We start from the raw sequence: 15,555 nt of genomic DNA, 5'->3' as shown, positions 1-15,555 counted from the left end.
TTGTGCTTTAATGTGTAAAATAAACTGACTTTTTGGTGATTTGTACGGTGGTGGATGCAAAACAATGGCGGTGGGTTTGTGGGGTGTTGGAGGTGGTAGAGGCCGAAAATCGAAGGGGAAAGGTTTCAATGTTTCAGGCTTCGTGAAAGAGGAGAGGGAAAAAAAAAAATGAAAGTGATAAAGGAGAGAGACATGGGCTTCATCACTTTGGCAAAATTTTGAGTTAAGCTCAACCAGATTTGAAACCAAACAAAAATAAGATAGAGTTAAGAAATGTAGAGACAGAAATATGAGTTATGAAAACTGAGTTTGAAGGATGAGAAATGAGATACGAGAATTTTGCTTGCTCACTTATTTAGATAAAAATATTGCACATAATAGAGAGAAAGAGTACACGAAGAACATCACTTGCATATATATAAAATTTTATTTTTCGCCAAAAAAGAAAAAATGCATACATATAGTGGAAACTAGAAACCCAGCCCAGAAGAAGCATCTGCATAGCAATGAGATTGGATTGTTAAGGAATGATGAGGACTAGGACTAGGAGGAGGCCTTAGAATTAGACTTAGAAGCCTCAAGATCTGCAGCCCTTTTAAGCAAATTTTCATCACCATCCTCAAGAGCCATCTGAATGGGACAGGACCCTAGCCCATCAGCAATAGCAAGCATGATCTTCTTCATCTCCGCCCTGAACTCCTCCACATCCACAGTCCCATTGCGATCACAGTCAAACTTCTCGAATATGGAGTCGTAGAGCTGGGTGAGCTGATCCGGAGTGGTCGCCACATCGATGCCGAAGTGGCTCTCGAGGAGCCTCATGGACTCGAAGGCCTTGCGGAGCTCGCCGCGCGAGAGAACACCGTCGTTGTTGAGATCGAAAGCTGCAAACCTCTCGTCCACGCTCTTCTTGAACTGAGCCTCGTCGCTCACAAAGTCACGCACCGTTGATCCATCTATTATCACCACCCCCATCTCTTACTTAACTCTCTCTCTTTCTCTCTCAATATGTTTGTATGGCTAACAATGTTGTGAAGACAATATATGAGCTTGTGAAGATAGACATGAGTGAGTCTGTTTGAGGTGGTTGAAAATTGTGGCAATTACGTAAATGCAACGGTTTTGGTTCGTGGAATATTCACGAGGAGCTAACACTTTGGTCTTTGCCAAATACGTGGGGAGCAGCGAAGCTTACACAAATATCTATAGGTGGATTACGAGTTGGAATTTGGCCCGTTGATTTATCAAGATTGGTGGATGAGAATGAGTCTCTAGACAACGACATTTTATGTAGTTTTGTACTCCAAAAGAGTGTGATCAAAGTAAAAGATTAATAATGAGTGTCTAGATTTACTACAAATTTGATGACTACTGAGATGAGTCGGTCAGTTGTGATTATTATTATACAATGAAGTTCATGTTAGGGGTTGTTTTAATTGAAAATAATGTTGTTTCAAATGTTTTGATTGAAGTTGTGAAATTTATTGTGTTTTTTTACCCAAAAAAAAAGAGAGAAGAAGAAGAAAAGAAATTTATTGTGTTTGTATTGTTTAAGAATGAAAGGTAAAAATGAAGAAAAATGGTGGGGAAGGAAAATGCGTGCTCATATACACATACAAGCGAGAGGAAAAGAAATTTGTGAACTATTTATTACTAATTTACTTTTTAGATTGCGGGTGATGTAGTTGAATCCCGATAGAGTTTTTATAATTTCTTGAAAAATAAAAACCCAATTGAAAAGTGAAAAGCTCATCTAAAATCCGCTCCAAATGAAACATCAATACAAGTTGTCTAATATATGAAGGGAATTTATTTTCTAATTGATTTAATATAAACCTTAAGAAGCATCTTTGATGTTGTTTCCTCTACTAAATATTTTGATTAAGTGCTATTTTGGTTTTGGTAATGGAAGGAAAGCGTCAATTTTTCTTGTAGAAGCTAATTTGAACGTGTTGGTCATTGGTTCAAGAGAATGTGACGAGTGATAACATCATATTGATGTAATCTAGGTGAATAGATTAACTGGATTGTTTGTAGAGAGACAAAAGGGTATAGCGGATTAGTTAGCAACTTAGCATACAAGGAAAGGTAGGTTCCTTTCGTTTTCTAATTTTTGTCTCTGCTTACACATTAAAACACAAATATTATGCTGTTAGCCGTTTGCTGAAATGAAGCGAGATGAAACCGTTTTTGACTTATATAACATGGTCCTTAGTCCTTCCCAAAAAAAGCCAACACTTGTTCAAAATAAAGTTTTTATGTGGTTGTAATCTCAAAATTGTAATATCGCATACTCAATTGTATTGAAATCAATGCTGCAATCGATCCTACATTGCTTATTGCTTGTTAATGCTTATATCAAGGGTCTGTTTAAAATCTAATTATTTTGTTGAAATTGAAATTTTTTTGCTAAAAATACTGAGTTAGCTGAAATATTACAGTGGGACTCATGAATAGTACCAAAAAGTGCAGTGGGGCTTATGATTAATACTAAAAATAAGCTGAATAGTAAAATAAGCAGGCATTTTAATTTGGAGTCAAACATGCACTTGAAAAGGATAAACAAATGCTTACACCGATTCAGATAAGTTATATTGCAACATCTTCTTCAAGCTTTATTTTTGTTACAAATTATTTAGACTCCATACCTCCTCCCAATAACCCCACTCTAAAAAAATAATCAAAACAACATGCTAAAGACTACCATGAAAAATCCAAGCCATAGTTGAGATTCCCTGATACAACTATTTCCATCGATATTCCTTTGTCAAACATGCTCAATTGAAGTATTTATAAATGGGAAAAATTTACCACCAATTCAATTTTCCTCCAACCAACTACATGAAAATTGAAAAAAATCATCCACGTGCATTACTAGTCATATGACATTTTTCATGAGTCATGTGATATTTTTAAAAATAATACACGTGGATGATTTTATAAATCATCATGCAGTAGGTTAGAGAAGATTCATTGGAATTGGTTTGGAACTCCGTAGAATTTCATGATTGTAGGGAATAACCATACCATTATACAGCTCAACACCTTGTAGTCATATATATTAGTATATTACTACAAGCGGGAGAGCATTGAATTAACTGGGAAGTAGGATACAACAATCGGAGCTCCGGATGGTTTTGATTTTGATTTGCTTTTGGATTTCTCTGATGACTCTGCTTTCATGGCATCATCTGAGACTTGTGACAATGATGACGGCACGAACCATTTGAAGAAGGCTGAGAAAAGTGCCATTGCGTTTTTCTTCTGTTGTTGACTTAGAAGAAGTTTTTGATCGGAGTGAAAGAAGGTTGTAGTTTCTTTGGCAAAGCAAAGTTTGAAATGAATGAAGTGTGTGATTGATGAGAGTTTGAGGAGTAAGGTGGTTTATTTATATTGATAAATCAGAGATGGCAATGGCCAATGATTTGGCCTGAAGAAAAGGGACAGTGATATATATGACTAACAAATTTTATGTTGTTAGTGAGTCCAAATGCTTGGAGAGCACTCATCATAAAAAAAGAAAAAAGAATAAGCTTGGAGAGCAAGGTAAAGACCAAACGGTTCTCATTAGTCTTACGGTCTTGTCCCCTGCGCTTTGGTCACAGCTTACAAGTAATATAATAACATGTGGAAATTTGAATTGACATCAACAAATTATGTAAGATCATGACACGTGGAAGCAATAAGTTCATTGGTGTAAGATCATGACATGTGGAACAAGAGACAGAGATATAATTATATAATATAGTAAAGAGAAATGATATATCCACAACATTTTCACAACATTTTTACAACAAATCTTAAGTGACAAGTTGTTACTAGTTGTTATTGTTGGACATAGAAGTAATTTTAGTGTTAGGTTCAAATTTGAATTAAAAACAACTAATCATTTGTGATTTGTTGTGAAAATATTGTAAAAATGTTATGCACTCGTAAATAAGTTTCTAAAAAAAAAGTTTAAATTTTTTTATTAATTACAAATCATAATGCAATAAAAATAATAATATTCCTAAGCTTATCCATTCTCAAACTATTCTAGGAATTATAAAATAGGTTAAGGTAGTATGCACATGATATATTTAATTCTAAATTGTACCTGTAATAATTGTATACTTAATGATAAAGTTACAAACACAATAAATTTCTTAATATTTCATTACTTGTTGAGATAAATTATTATTAGCATAACACAATTTTCATGGAAACCACCGTTATGATTAGCATAAATTATGGCACTTCAAAGTTCAAATTTTGGAAAATATATTGTAAAATTTGTTTAGTATAAACATAATTGTATCCGCCAAATTCTGCTTAATATTTTAAAAAAGAAGTTATAGGACTTTTCATTTTTTTAAGACAAAAAAGAGAGTTTTCGATGTGAATTCATTTACTTTATACCATGTGACAATAGTTGAATACTACCTATATCACCGGAGCCTAGATGGGGCCATTATCGTGGACATAGCATATATTAATTGACTTGGATAAATATGTATATGAGATATTGGATACGCGATTCCGTGTGTGTGCCGAAATTTATCCAAAAAAATATTATATAACAAAAAAGAAGCTTAGTTGATGTACATCATCAACTATATCATTAGCAAAAAAAATACATATGGTTAGTGCTGCTATCGATGTGGGCTTTAACATGCTCAAAGGTGCTCAAATTGAATTTTTCATTAATCTTATTGTTTAATGAAAATATAACAACAACAACAAAGTGATGCAATCAAGTTATTTATGACCGGGTTCCAAGATGACAAACAAGTGCAAGTATATTTAAAATTTATATTGTTTTGTTTTTCTTACTTTGACTTTTGAAGGTGGATCAATTGAGTTGATCCTTTGGAGGGAGACATAGGAGAAAAAATTAGCGTAGAAAGCAAGGCGGAATGGACAAACATTTCAACACAAATAATAATAACGCGTTTTTCACTTTTTTGGGACTCTTCTGCCTCCTCTTTGGTGAATCCCCCCATCCCCTTCCTCTTTCATTTTCAATATTACACAACTTCAACAACACAACTACCATATGTATTTACAAAATAATATTTTTTTTAGAAGAATGTACAAAATAATATTAATAACTGAATTTCTTTTATTATAGTAGAAACAAGGTGAATAATCATAAGTACAATCACCTTATAAGCAAGTTGGTAGGTTATTAATCATTTAATTCTTACCAACTATTTGGAATAAAATCTAAACACGCATGCTTTGAAACTACTACAATCTTTACAAAATTTTTGCGGAAAAAAAAATATTGATTAAGGAAATATAAAATAATGCACGCACAATGCATACGCATGAGATTAAGAAACTAACTTAGAAAAAAAAAAAAAGAGTGAATGCTTTTAGCCTTTTATTTTTCTACTGATTAAAAGAAGTGAATATGCCTCAAATATGGTTTTCACAAGGTTGCCTCTCGAAATTATACTAAACTAATATAGTATTAGATAACAAATGTAATGAAATCAACAACTTTTTATTGGAGGTGAATTTTGATAAATTCATTGTAGTGGGGTGAATGCAAAACGAATCTTGGGCCAAATTATAATAAATATAAACACTAAGCCCAACTAGAATATCAGCCCAAGCAATGGGGATAAATCCCATGATGGCCAGCCCACTTCTTAATCAATGCAAAACCTCGGATCCGCAGTTAGGCCCAACATCCACCTAGGCAACACGTAGAGGTCACCTTCGAGGTCTATTCGAGCTACCGAGATAAGTTGCAGAAAGGCCAGACTTCTCCAAGATAGTCTTCTAAAGGTTTCTGGTGATTCCATAACCGCCTTTGCATCGAGATAGGTCGCCTGTCTGACATCACCACATTCAATGCAGAAGGACAAGCCTTAATAGTAGAAGGAGCCCTAGAAGTCTCCGTTCATGATGAAAAATCTGCAAAAGAAGAGTCAGATAAGACCAGGAGTTGTCTAGGTGGACATCTGAGCAGTGAAGAATACCTTATAAGTCTCCGTTCATGATGAAAAGCCATAAAAAAGAGAGGCCCGATAAGACCAAAGGCAATCCAGGTAAACAAAGACAAAAGATGAAGAAGAAGAAGATGAATCATATAAAAGGAAGAAAAGAAGACTCAAATGAAGAATATCACATATGACACTGAAATTAATAGAGGAGATTCTGGTTTTTACGCGTTCATGTCCAAACTTCTCATTGTGGATCAATATCAACCCATATTACAAATTAATTGTAACATGTGTTTTGCTAATTTATTAAACCATAAAATTAAGGGCAACGCTTCTACACCCATCATTGGATTACATTTTTTTTCCTTATATCTTCCATGTTTGTAAAATTTCTGGAAAATTAAAGATTAATAACTATGTCAATAAAAAAATTGTTTAAATTGCTAGTTTTTGTAGTTTAAAATTATGAATAAAACATAAGCTTACAGATCATATAGTAAAAAATATTCGATTAACACAAAATTTGACATATGTATTAAGAACATAGAAAACATTCAATTCAAATGTTATATTTTCAAAATATGCAATAATATTATTTTTAAAAAAAGGAAATTGTAGCCTGAAATTACAAGAAATTTTGTAGCTAAATTCTGTCCTTCTAAATATCAAGGAATTGAATTTAAAAAAAAAAAAAAAGTTTAGCTACAACTTAGTTATAGTTAATTGTTACAACTATCTTTTTATTATATATGAATTTTGACAAATTCACTATTAGATTACATATATATATATATATATATATATATATATATATCCTTCATGCTTGTAAAATTTTCAGAAGATCAAAAATAAAAAATTATATCATCAATTAAATGTTTAAATTTTAAGTTTTCATAGTATAAAATTATGTATATAGAATAAATTTGTGGGTCAAATAATAAATAATATTTGACTAACATAAAGAACATGCCATCTAACTATTATATTTTCAAAATACATAATCGTGTTAATTTTCTTTAGCCAAACTTTATAAGTAACATATGGATAATTTATGTATCTTTATAGTCTAACCTTGTCCATATTATAGCTAGATATAGCCAACTAACCAAACTGGCATGCCTTTTTCTAGGTTCGCCATTTAATTGATTATCCTTATTGTAAGGGAGACAATGCAGAGAAACAAGGCTTTTACAATTTCAATTGAATAAATGATTAATTGATTATGGAATACAGTGAAAAGAATAAATAAATAAAAAAGCTTTGAAAAATTCAAATGAATACATAATGAAACATCTTTCGTCATGCTTTATTCCTCCAGAAATCATCAAATCAATCTACACCTCAAATTAAGACCACCATGAAAAACCCCATAATTGACAATATTTACAATATTATCCCTTGCAAGCTTTTCAAATATTTTCAATCTTCATCATCATTCTTTCACCTAACGTTCTGACTTCTGAAACATATTTGTTTCAAATTAACCCGGCTTTAGATTCTGCTGAATTTCACGATTGCATTGAGTAAACATAAGCATCTTCCAGTTCAACACCATGTAGTCATATAGTATCATAATACTACAAACGGGAGAGGTATGAATTAACTGCGAAGTGGGATACTACAATCGGAGCTTCGGATGATGATTTGGATTTGGATTTGTTTTTGGGTTTCTCTGAAGACTCTGCTTTCATGGCATCATTGGAGACACGTGACAAAGAGGAGGGCACGAAGCAATTGAAGAAAGCTGAGAAAAGAGCCATTGTTGTTCGACTTAGAAGAAGTTTTTGATGGGGTAGTGAAGAAACTAGCTAGCTTGTGGTTTCTTTAGCAGCAGAAGAAAGTAGAAATGTATAAGCAAAGTGTGATGGATGAGAATTGAGGAAAGATGGTCCATTTTATAGTGATTGAAGAGACTGCAAGTGAGAGAGATACGTGGGAGGTGGGGGAGTGTCTCCAAATTTTTCTTTGCTTGGAAAGCACGGAGAAGACCGACCAAAGTAGAGTGGGACGTCCATTGCCATTTGTAAATTCCCAGATGGTTCTCACCAGTCAAATGGTTTTGTGGCTGCGCTTGACCAAAGCTTACAAATGAATTACGTTATGTATATGTAGCAGGTGGAAGCCGTGGAGTCACCAACAACTTGACTGGTCTAGTCAGTCACGAGTATACTATGCCTTGGTTATGGTTTAGCACCACCCCCCCCCCCCCCCCCCCCCCTTGGATCGTATATTTATTTATGTGCAAGCAAATCAACAAAATAATTGTTTAGATGATAACAGAGCAGGATGAGGTTAGATCAAGGTATTTCATCTCCATCTCATCCAAAAGGTATGAGAAAAAAAAAAAAAAAATCTACATAGAGTAGGTTAGGGTTGGATGAGTCGTGGTAATATTGAATTCAAGATATGACTCGAAAGATGGTAGAAATTACATTTGACGTGTACAATTTCACATGTGAACATATACACCTAGTATTTGAGATCAATTTGAAAAATACAATTTATCCATAAGAATGATAAGAGGTATTTTTATTTTGAGAAAATGGTAAGAGGTATTTGAATGCAAGAAAATCCATAATAAAATAATTTATTTTCTTATAGTATATATTAACTATAAGGAGTTTATTCACATGAATAATCCATTTATTTATTTTTACAAAATCAAAATTCTATTCAGCAGAAAGTCTTTTTAGAAAAGTCATTATTAAGTACAACTAATGTAGATCCTCTACACAAAAAAAGTACATCTTACGTAAATTTTTGTTATTTTGATAAAGCTATATTAAAAGTATTTTTATTTTTAACTTAACATGCTAATTTATTTTTATAATTGTGGGGGGAAGAGGATCCAAAGCAGTTAAACAAGCGGTCAAGGTCATTTCTGAAGAGTTAAAATCCATAAAATGATCTAGGGCGGTGATCCCACGACTTGAAGAGAAGTTGGGGTAACTCACTTGATGAGGATTTCGAGAACATACTCCAGACCTTGGAGGGACGAGCATTAGTGGTATAAAGGGCAGGGAGCTAAACCACCAAAATGGGAAACTGACTTGGCACAGAACGCAAGAAGAATGAAGAAGGAAGGATGTAGAAGCCATCCCCTCCGCATTAAATACAATACAACCACTTCTTTGGCCGCATTGATGAGGAAGTGACCATGAACAGCAGTGGCACAACTAAGATTTTAGTGTAAAGCTTAATGGTATGTTTCGGGTGAGACAAGGATTCTATATTCGTCTCTGTAGTTACCTTAGCTCTTTTCTTTGTAGCTCGAGATCGTCCGCAAGTCTCACTCAAGTAGTGGAGTTTCCTAGAGCGAATTTTTAACAAGACCAAGCTAGAGGAGAGAACGTGGGCAAAATTGGTTAATCTTGATACATTATTTTGTTACTGTGACGGTCCTGAACCTTCCGTTGCCGCCCGTCGATACGATACTAGAGTTCTTAAACGTAAGTCCGTCCCGTCCATTCCTTAATTTGTTTCTCATTTCGTAATGTCGTGTGTTCATTACCTTTTTCAAAAATGGACGACGCCAAAAGAAGAGCCTTCATCAAGCAGTAAGTTGCCAAGAAAAAACAGGAGGATGGTCAGCCTTCCAAAGGGACGGGATCATTCGTTCCACCCAAAAGGAAACAACCAGATAAATTTGACCGTTAGACCAAGAAAACGAAGATAACGCCTGAACCCGTCGTAGGACTTAAAGTTGAGCCCAAGGGAGCCGTCACTCCCCTAGGACCAGGGAAGGGCAAAGGCTTAATGAAGGGTCTAGACACCGTCCATGAGAAACCGACTGTCCTTTTTCAAGAGGATTCGGGGTATGGTTTGGAGAAACTTTCATCTATCCTTACTGCCGATGACTATAAGGACCTTGGTAACCATGCTACTGAAGCCATGGGGGAGACGGGCCTCTTTAGTATTGCTCAGGTATTTTTTATCCATCTTTGTTATTTTTATCATGATTTCATCGATCTTACGGCCCCTTGGTTTTCATGCAATGCTGATGATGAAGGGACTCATGGGTCGCTGCTTGAATCATGAGACATCCTTGGACCGTCTTAGGAAAAAATCCAAAGCGATGGAGAGCGAACTCAAAGGCCTCAAGGCCTAGAAGGTAGGTATGGAGAAAAAACTTGCCTGTTCCGAGCAAGTAAGAGGAGAACTGGAAAAGCAGACAGAGCAACTGACGCAGATTCTAAGAGATAAAGAAAAAGAGATCACGGATGTCAAGGATCAACTCCGTCAATCAAAGGAGTAGGAGATACGTGAGTACCGTGATTCTGAACTTCTCTTAGCTGAACTTGGAAGTTCTTTTGCTGAAGGGTTTGATGATGCCCTTCGTCAAGTCAAAGCCTCATATCCAGATCTGGACGTGTCCCACTTTACGATCGAGACTCAAGGGCAGACCTTAGCTCAATCCGTCCATTCTGAGAGCACGAAGAGTTTGTTTGCTTCCAATGATCCTCATGTAGACGGAGAAATGACCCTTGATGAGAGGTAAACGACGCTTGTTGAAGGTGACGCCGATCAAGCAGTTAATGAAGAGAAGAATGAAACCCCCCCTTCATAGTTTTTTTTTTGGGGTAATGCTAAGGACAACTCTATCCATTGTGATTTTTGTATAAGGACATATATCCCCCTTTTGTGGGGCTCAAGTATTTTGATTGTGTGTGTTTATCCGTCTACTTGTTGTTTGTTTCTTTTGTATCATCTTTTTATGCAATCCATAATTTAAGGTTCGTCATAAAAATATTCTTATCTGGTTAGTGGGCTCATCCACTTAAAGGACTCGTCCACTAGACTTTCATCCTTCCTGGGATGGTCCGTCCAGTTTGTGGGCTTGACGGATTTTAATCCTAATTAGGATGATCCATCCGCTTTGTGGACTGAACAGACTTTCATCCTTCATGGGATGGTCCGTCCACTTTGTGGATTGAACAAACTTTCATCCTTTTGGGATGGTCCGTCCACTTTGTAGACTTGATGGATTTTCATTCTAGTTAGGATGGTCCGTCCACTTTGTGGATTGAACAGACTTTCATCCTTCGTGGGATGGTCCGTCCACTTTGTGGATTGAACAGACTTTCATCCTTTTTGAGATGGTTCATCCACTTTGTGGACTTATGGATTTTCATCCTAGTTAGGATGATCCGTCACTTTGTGGATTGACTTTCATCCTTCTGGGGATGGTCCATCCACTTTGTGGACTTGATGGATTTCATCCTAGTTAGGATGATCCGTCACTTCGTGGATTGACTTTCATCCCTCTAGGGATGGTCCGTCCACTTTATGGATTGAATTGACCTTTATCCCTTTAGGGATGGTCCATCCACTTTGTGGACAGCAGATTTTCATCCTAGTTAGGATGATCCATCCACTTTGTGGACTGAATTGATTTTCATCCTTCTGGGGATGGTCTGTCCACTTTGTGAACTTGATGGATTTTCATCCTTCTTGGGATAGTCCGTCCACTTTGTGAACTAAATTGATTTATGTAAAAACATTCCTTATATGCTGAAGAAACCTCCTTTTATTGTAATGGATAAGTAGAATAGTGTTCATAAAAATAAGAAAATTACCCCGTGGGCCCTAAGAATACTTGTAGAAAATAAAAACTACAACTGTTTATTTGAAAAAATAAACTGGAAATGAGGAGGGTGTTGTTGTCGTCTTCGTTCTTCATCTACTAGTAGTACTTCTTCAGGTGCTCCGTGTTCCATGGGTGACTCAATTTTTTCCCGTCTAGTGTCTCTAGGTAGTATGGTCCTTTCCTATGCCATGAAATGATCCTGTATGGTCCTTCCCAGTTAGGTCCAAGCTTACCCTGGGAGGCATCTTTTGCGGCGCTGAGTACCTTTCTTAGGACAAGATCCCCAATCTGGAAGTCCCTATACCTGACCTTAGAGTTGTAATGCTTCGCCCTGACTTCGTCCACAAGATCAAGCTGCAAACGCATGGCTTCGTCATTTTTGCTCTCGTCGAAGTTTCCAACCCAGTAGCTTGTTAGCCCTACTTCTGTCGGTATGATGGCCTCACTACCATACGCCAATCGGAACGGTGTTTCCCCTGTTGGTGTTCTTGCCGTTGTTCTATACGCCTATAGAACTCTTGGTAATTCCTCCGGCCATATGCCCTTTGCCCCCTCAAGCCGGGTCTTGATAATCTTGAGCAAGGACCGGTTTGTGACTTCTACCTGTCCATTGGCTTGTGGGTGGGCGGGTGATGAGTAGTGGTTCTTGATCCCTAGCTGGGAACAAAAATCTCTGAATGCATCATTGTCGAATTGCTTTCTGTTGTCTGAAACTAGTACCCTTGGAATACCATACCTGCAAATAATATTTCTCTATACAAAACTTCGGATATTCTTCTCTGTGATAGTGGCCAAAGCCTCCGCTTCCTTCCATTTTGTGAAGTAGTCAATGCCAACTACTAAGAACTTCAACTGCCTTATCGCTGTTGGGAAAGGGCCCATGATGTCTAACCCTTATTGTGCGAATGGCCATGGGGCTATCATAGGTGTAAGCTCTTCCGTTGGTTGCCTTATGAAGTTGCCAAATCGTTGGCACTTGTCACAAGCTCTGACATATGTGTTGGCATCCTTATGCATTGTTGGCCAGTAGTATCCTGCGTGAAGTAGCTTGTGCACCAAAGACCTAGATCTAGAATGGTTGCCATAAACTCCTTCATGGACCTCCCTCATGACATAGTCCGCTTCTTCATGGTCGAGGCATCTCAGGTACGGTTAGGAGAATCCTTTTTTATATAGGACGTCTTTAATTAACACGAACCGGGCGGCTTTAACTTTCAACTTTCTTGCGACCTTTTTGTTGTCTGGCAGTTTGCCTCCCTTGAGATACGCCGTTATTGGAGCCATTCAACAATGCTCACTGCTTACCTCCTGCATGCTAATGCCATCTAATAGTGATGAGAGTTGGACGAAGGATAATACCTGGTCGGGGATGATCATAGGTTCTGCTGAAGCTACCTTTACAAGTCGGTCGGCTTCTAGGTTCTCTTCCCTTGGGATTTGAACCAACTTGATCTGGAGATTGTTCGCTCGACCCTTCACTTCCTCAAGATACTCAAGATACCTCTTCATTCTTTCATTCTTGCACTCGTAGCTTCCATTAACTTGACTAATCACGACTTAAGAATCAGAGTATATGATCACACTCTTAGCTCCTACGGCTATTGCAAGGTCCAGTCCTACTATTAAGGCTTCGTATTCTGTCTCGTTATTGGTGGTAGAGAAGTCTAGATAGATCATGCATTCGATCTTATCTCCTTCTGGGGTGTGGAGTATCACTCCGGCCCCTCTAGCATGCTTAGTGGAAGATCCGTCCGTATAGATTCTCCATATTTGAGTCTCCTCTGCCCCTGGTTTTTCATGATGGTGAACTCAGTGATGAAATCTGCTAATATCTGTCCTTTCACATCTGCTCACGATTGATATCGAATATCGAACTCACTCAGCTCGATTCGCCCACAATGCCATTTGTCCGGCAGTTTCGAGGCTACTCATTACTCTTCGTAAGGGTTAAACTGTCAGGACATTTATGGTATGTGCTTGAAAGTATGGTTTGAGTTTCCGTGCCGTGGTCACCAATGCGAAGGTGCGTTTCTCCATCTGAGGGTACCTTTCTTCTGCTCTTCTCAGTGGCTGGCTTATGAAATATACGGGCCTTTGTACCTTATCTTCTTCTCTAATAAGAGTCGCACTGACGGCTGCTAAGGAGACGACAAGGTATAGGAACAACTCTTCCCCCGGCATAGATGGGCTGAGCAACGGCGGAGCGGAGAGATACACCTTTAAATCTTCAAATGCCTTTTGGCATTCATCCATCCATTCAAATGATTTTCTTAGCGTGCGAAAGAAGGGGAGGCATTTGTCCGTCGCCCTTGATACAAATCTATTCAAGGTTGCTATCTTGCCGTTCAAACTTTGTACTTCCTTTACCATCCTTGGAGGAGCCAGTTCCATTATTGCCTTCACCTTCTCTGGGTTGACCTCGATGCCTCTTTGGGATACCATAAATCCTAAGAACTTTCCTGCCGTTACCCCAAACGCGCACTTGCTCGGATTCAGCTTCATTTTGTATGACCGAAGAGTGTCAAAAGTCTCTTGGAGCTCACTCATGCGATCGGACTCTCGAGTGCTTTTTACCAACATGTCATCTACATAAACCTGCACGTTTCTGCCAATTTGGTGCGCGAACATCTTGTTCATCAATCTCTGGTATGTGGCTCCTGCGTTATTAAGCCCGAAAGGCATTACTTTGTAGCAGAAAAGCCCCTGACTTGTCACGAACGAGGTTTTCTCTTGATCCATCTCATCCAATTTAATTTGGTTGTAGTCGAAGAAGGCATCCATGAAACTCAAGAATTCGTGTCTTGCGGTGGAATCTACCAAGGTATCAATACGCGGGATTGGGTAACTATCCTTAGGGCAAGCCTTATTCAGATCTGTGAAGTCGACACACATTCTCCACTTTCCATTGGCCTTTTTGACCATTACTACATTGGCCAACCAATCTGGGTAGTATACTTCGCGTATGAAGTTTGCTTCTTGTAACTTCTGTACTTCATCAACTATGGCTCGATCTCGTTCAAGGGCAAACACTCGCTTCTTCTGTCGGACAGGAGAGAATGAGGGTGATACGTTCAACCTGTGGACCATCACCGACGGGTCGATACTCGGCATGTCCTCGTGACTCCATGCAAAAACGTCTTGGTTTTCCTTGAGGAATATTGCAAGTGCTTGTCGGACTGTTTGGCTGGCCAAGGTATTGATTCTTGTGGTCCGTTCGGGCCTAGAATCATCGGGATGTACTTCTTCTAACTCTTCCACCGGTTTTGCTACCGTTCACTGTTCCTTGATGTTCATTGCTTGCAAGTGGTCGTCTATTTCCATCATAGCGACGTAGCATTCTCGTGCGGCCACCTGATTTTCGCGTAGCTCTCCAACTCCGTATTCGGTGGGGAATTTGACAATTAGATGGTAGGTCAAGGTTACAGCCTTCCATGCATTAAGAGTGGGTCATCCGAGGATGGCGTTACAAGAAAAACCACATCCTTAGTTATTTGCTGGGGGTAATCTCCCACCGTCACAGACAACGTGACGACGCCTAAAGAGTAGATCCTTGTCCCACCGAAGCCAATGGGTGGTGCATTTGTTGGAGCCAGCCACTCTCTACCAATCCCCATTTGCTGGAACACGGGGTAGAAGAGGATATCTGCCAAGCTTCCGTTATCAACCAAAACTCGATGCATGTTGTAATCCCCTGCCCGTATGCTGACGACAAGCGCGTCATCATGTGGGTGGTGAAGGCGTCGTGCATCTTCTTCCAAAAACCCGACGCTGGGGTTATCAAGTCGCGCCATTTTTGTGAGGAACCCCTTATCTGGACGCTTTGAACCATCCGCAAGTATGTTTTTCGGGCCTTTTTAGATGACCCTGCAGAAGCAATGCCCCCTTACAATCATCCGTATGTCTCCTATAGGTGGTCTAGGACGTTCGTTTTCCCGTCGGGGGGTTTGTTCTTGGGGTTGATCCGTTCTTTCCTTCCTTACGAACCTCTGGAACCTACCATGCCTAATAAGGGCTTCAATTTGCTGTTTTAAGTCA

The 15,555-nt window shown here is 38.2% G+C and overlaps 2 protein-coding genes across 2 annotated transcripts; both read right to left on the bottom strand.

Annotated features, from left to right (window-relative positions):
* Window positions 1-391: 391 nt before the first annotated feature.
* On the bottom strand, window positions 392-1,093 carry LOC142615318 (uncharacterized). The gene has a single exon (XM_075788054.1). It carries the CDS (start codon window positions 973-975, stop codon window positions 544-546), a length of 432 nt encoding a protein of 143 aa, XP_075644169.1. The 5' UTR covers window positions 976-1,093; the 3' UTR covers window positions 392-543.
* A 13,846-nt stretch (window positions 1,094-14,939) lies between these two features.
* Window positions 14,940-15,311, bottom strand: LOC142617076 (uncharacterized). Its single transcript, XM_075789767.1, has one exon. It carries the CDS (start codon window positions 15,309-15,311, stop codon window positions 14,940-14,942), a length of 372 nt encoding a protein of 123 aa, XP_075645882.1.
* Window positions 15,312-15,555: the final 244 nt, after the last annotated feature.

This window comes from Castanea sativa, chromosome 11, assembly GCF_040712315.1.
Source record: "Castanea sativa cultivar Marrone di Chiusa Pesio chromosome 11, ASM4071231v1".
Classification (NCBI taxonomy): Eukaryota; Viridiplantae; Streptophyta; class Magnoliopsida; order Fagales; family Fagaceae; genus Castanea; species Castanea sativa.
The sequence above is the reverse complement of the archived record's forward strand: the minus strand, read 5'-3'. Positions and strand labels throughout refer to the sequence as shown.

Bases quoted from the DNA above. Each gene is read 5' to 3' on its own strand.
- LOC142615318 (XM_075788054.1), bottom strand. From the start codon at position 975: ATGGGGGTGGTGATAATAGATGGATCAACGGTGCGTGACTTTGTGAGC.
- LOC142617076 (XM_075789767.1), bottom strand. From the start codon at position 15,311: ATGGCGCGACTTGATAACCCCAGCGTCGGGTTTTTGGAAGAAGATGCA.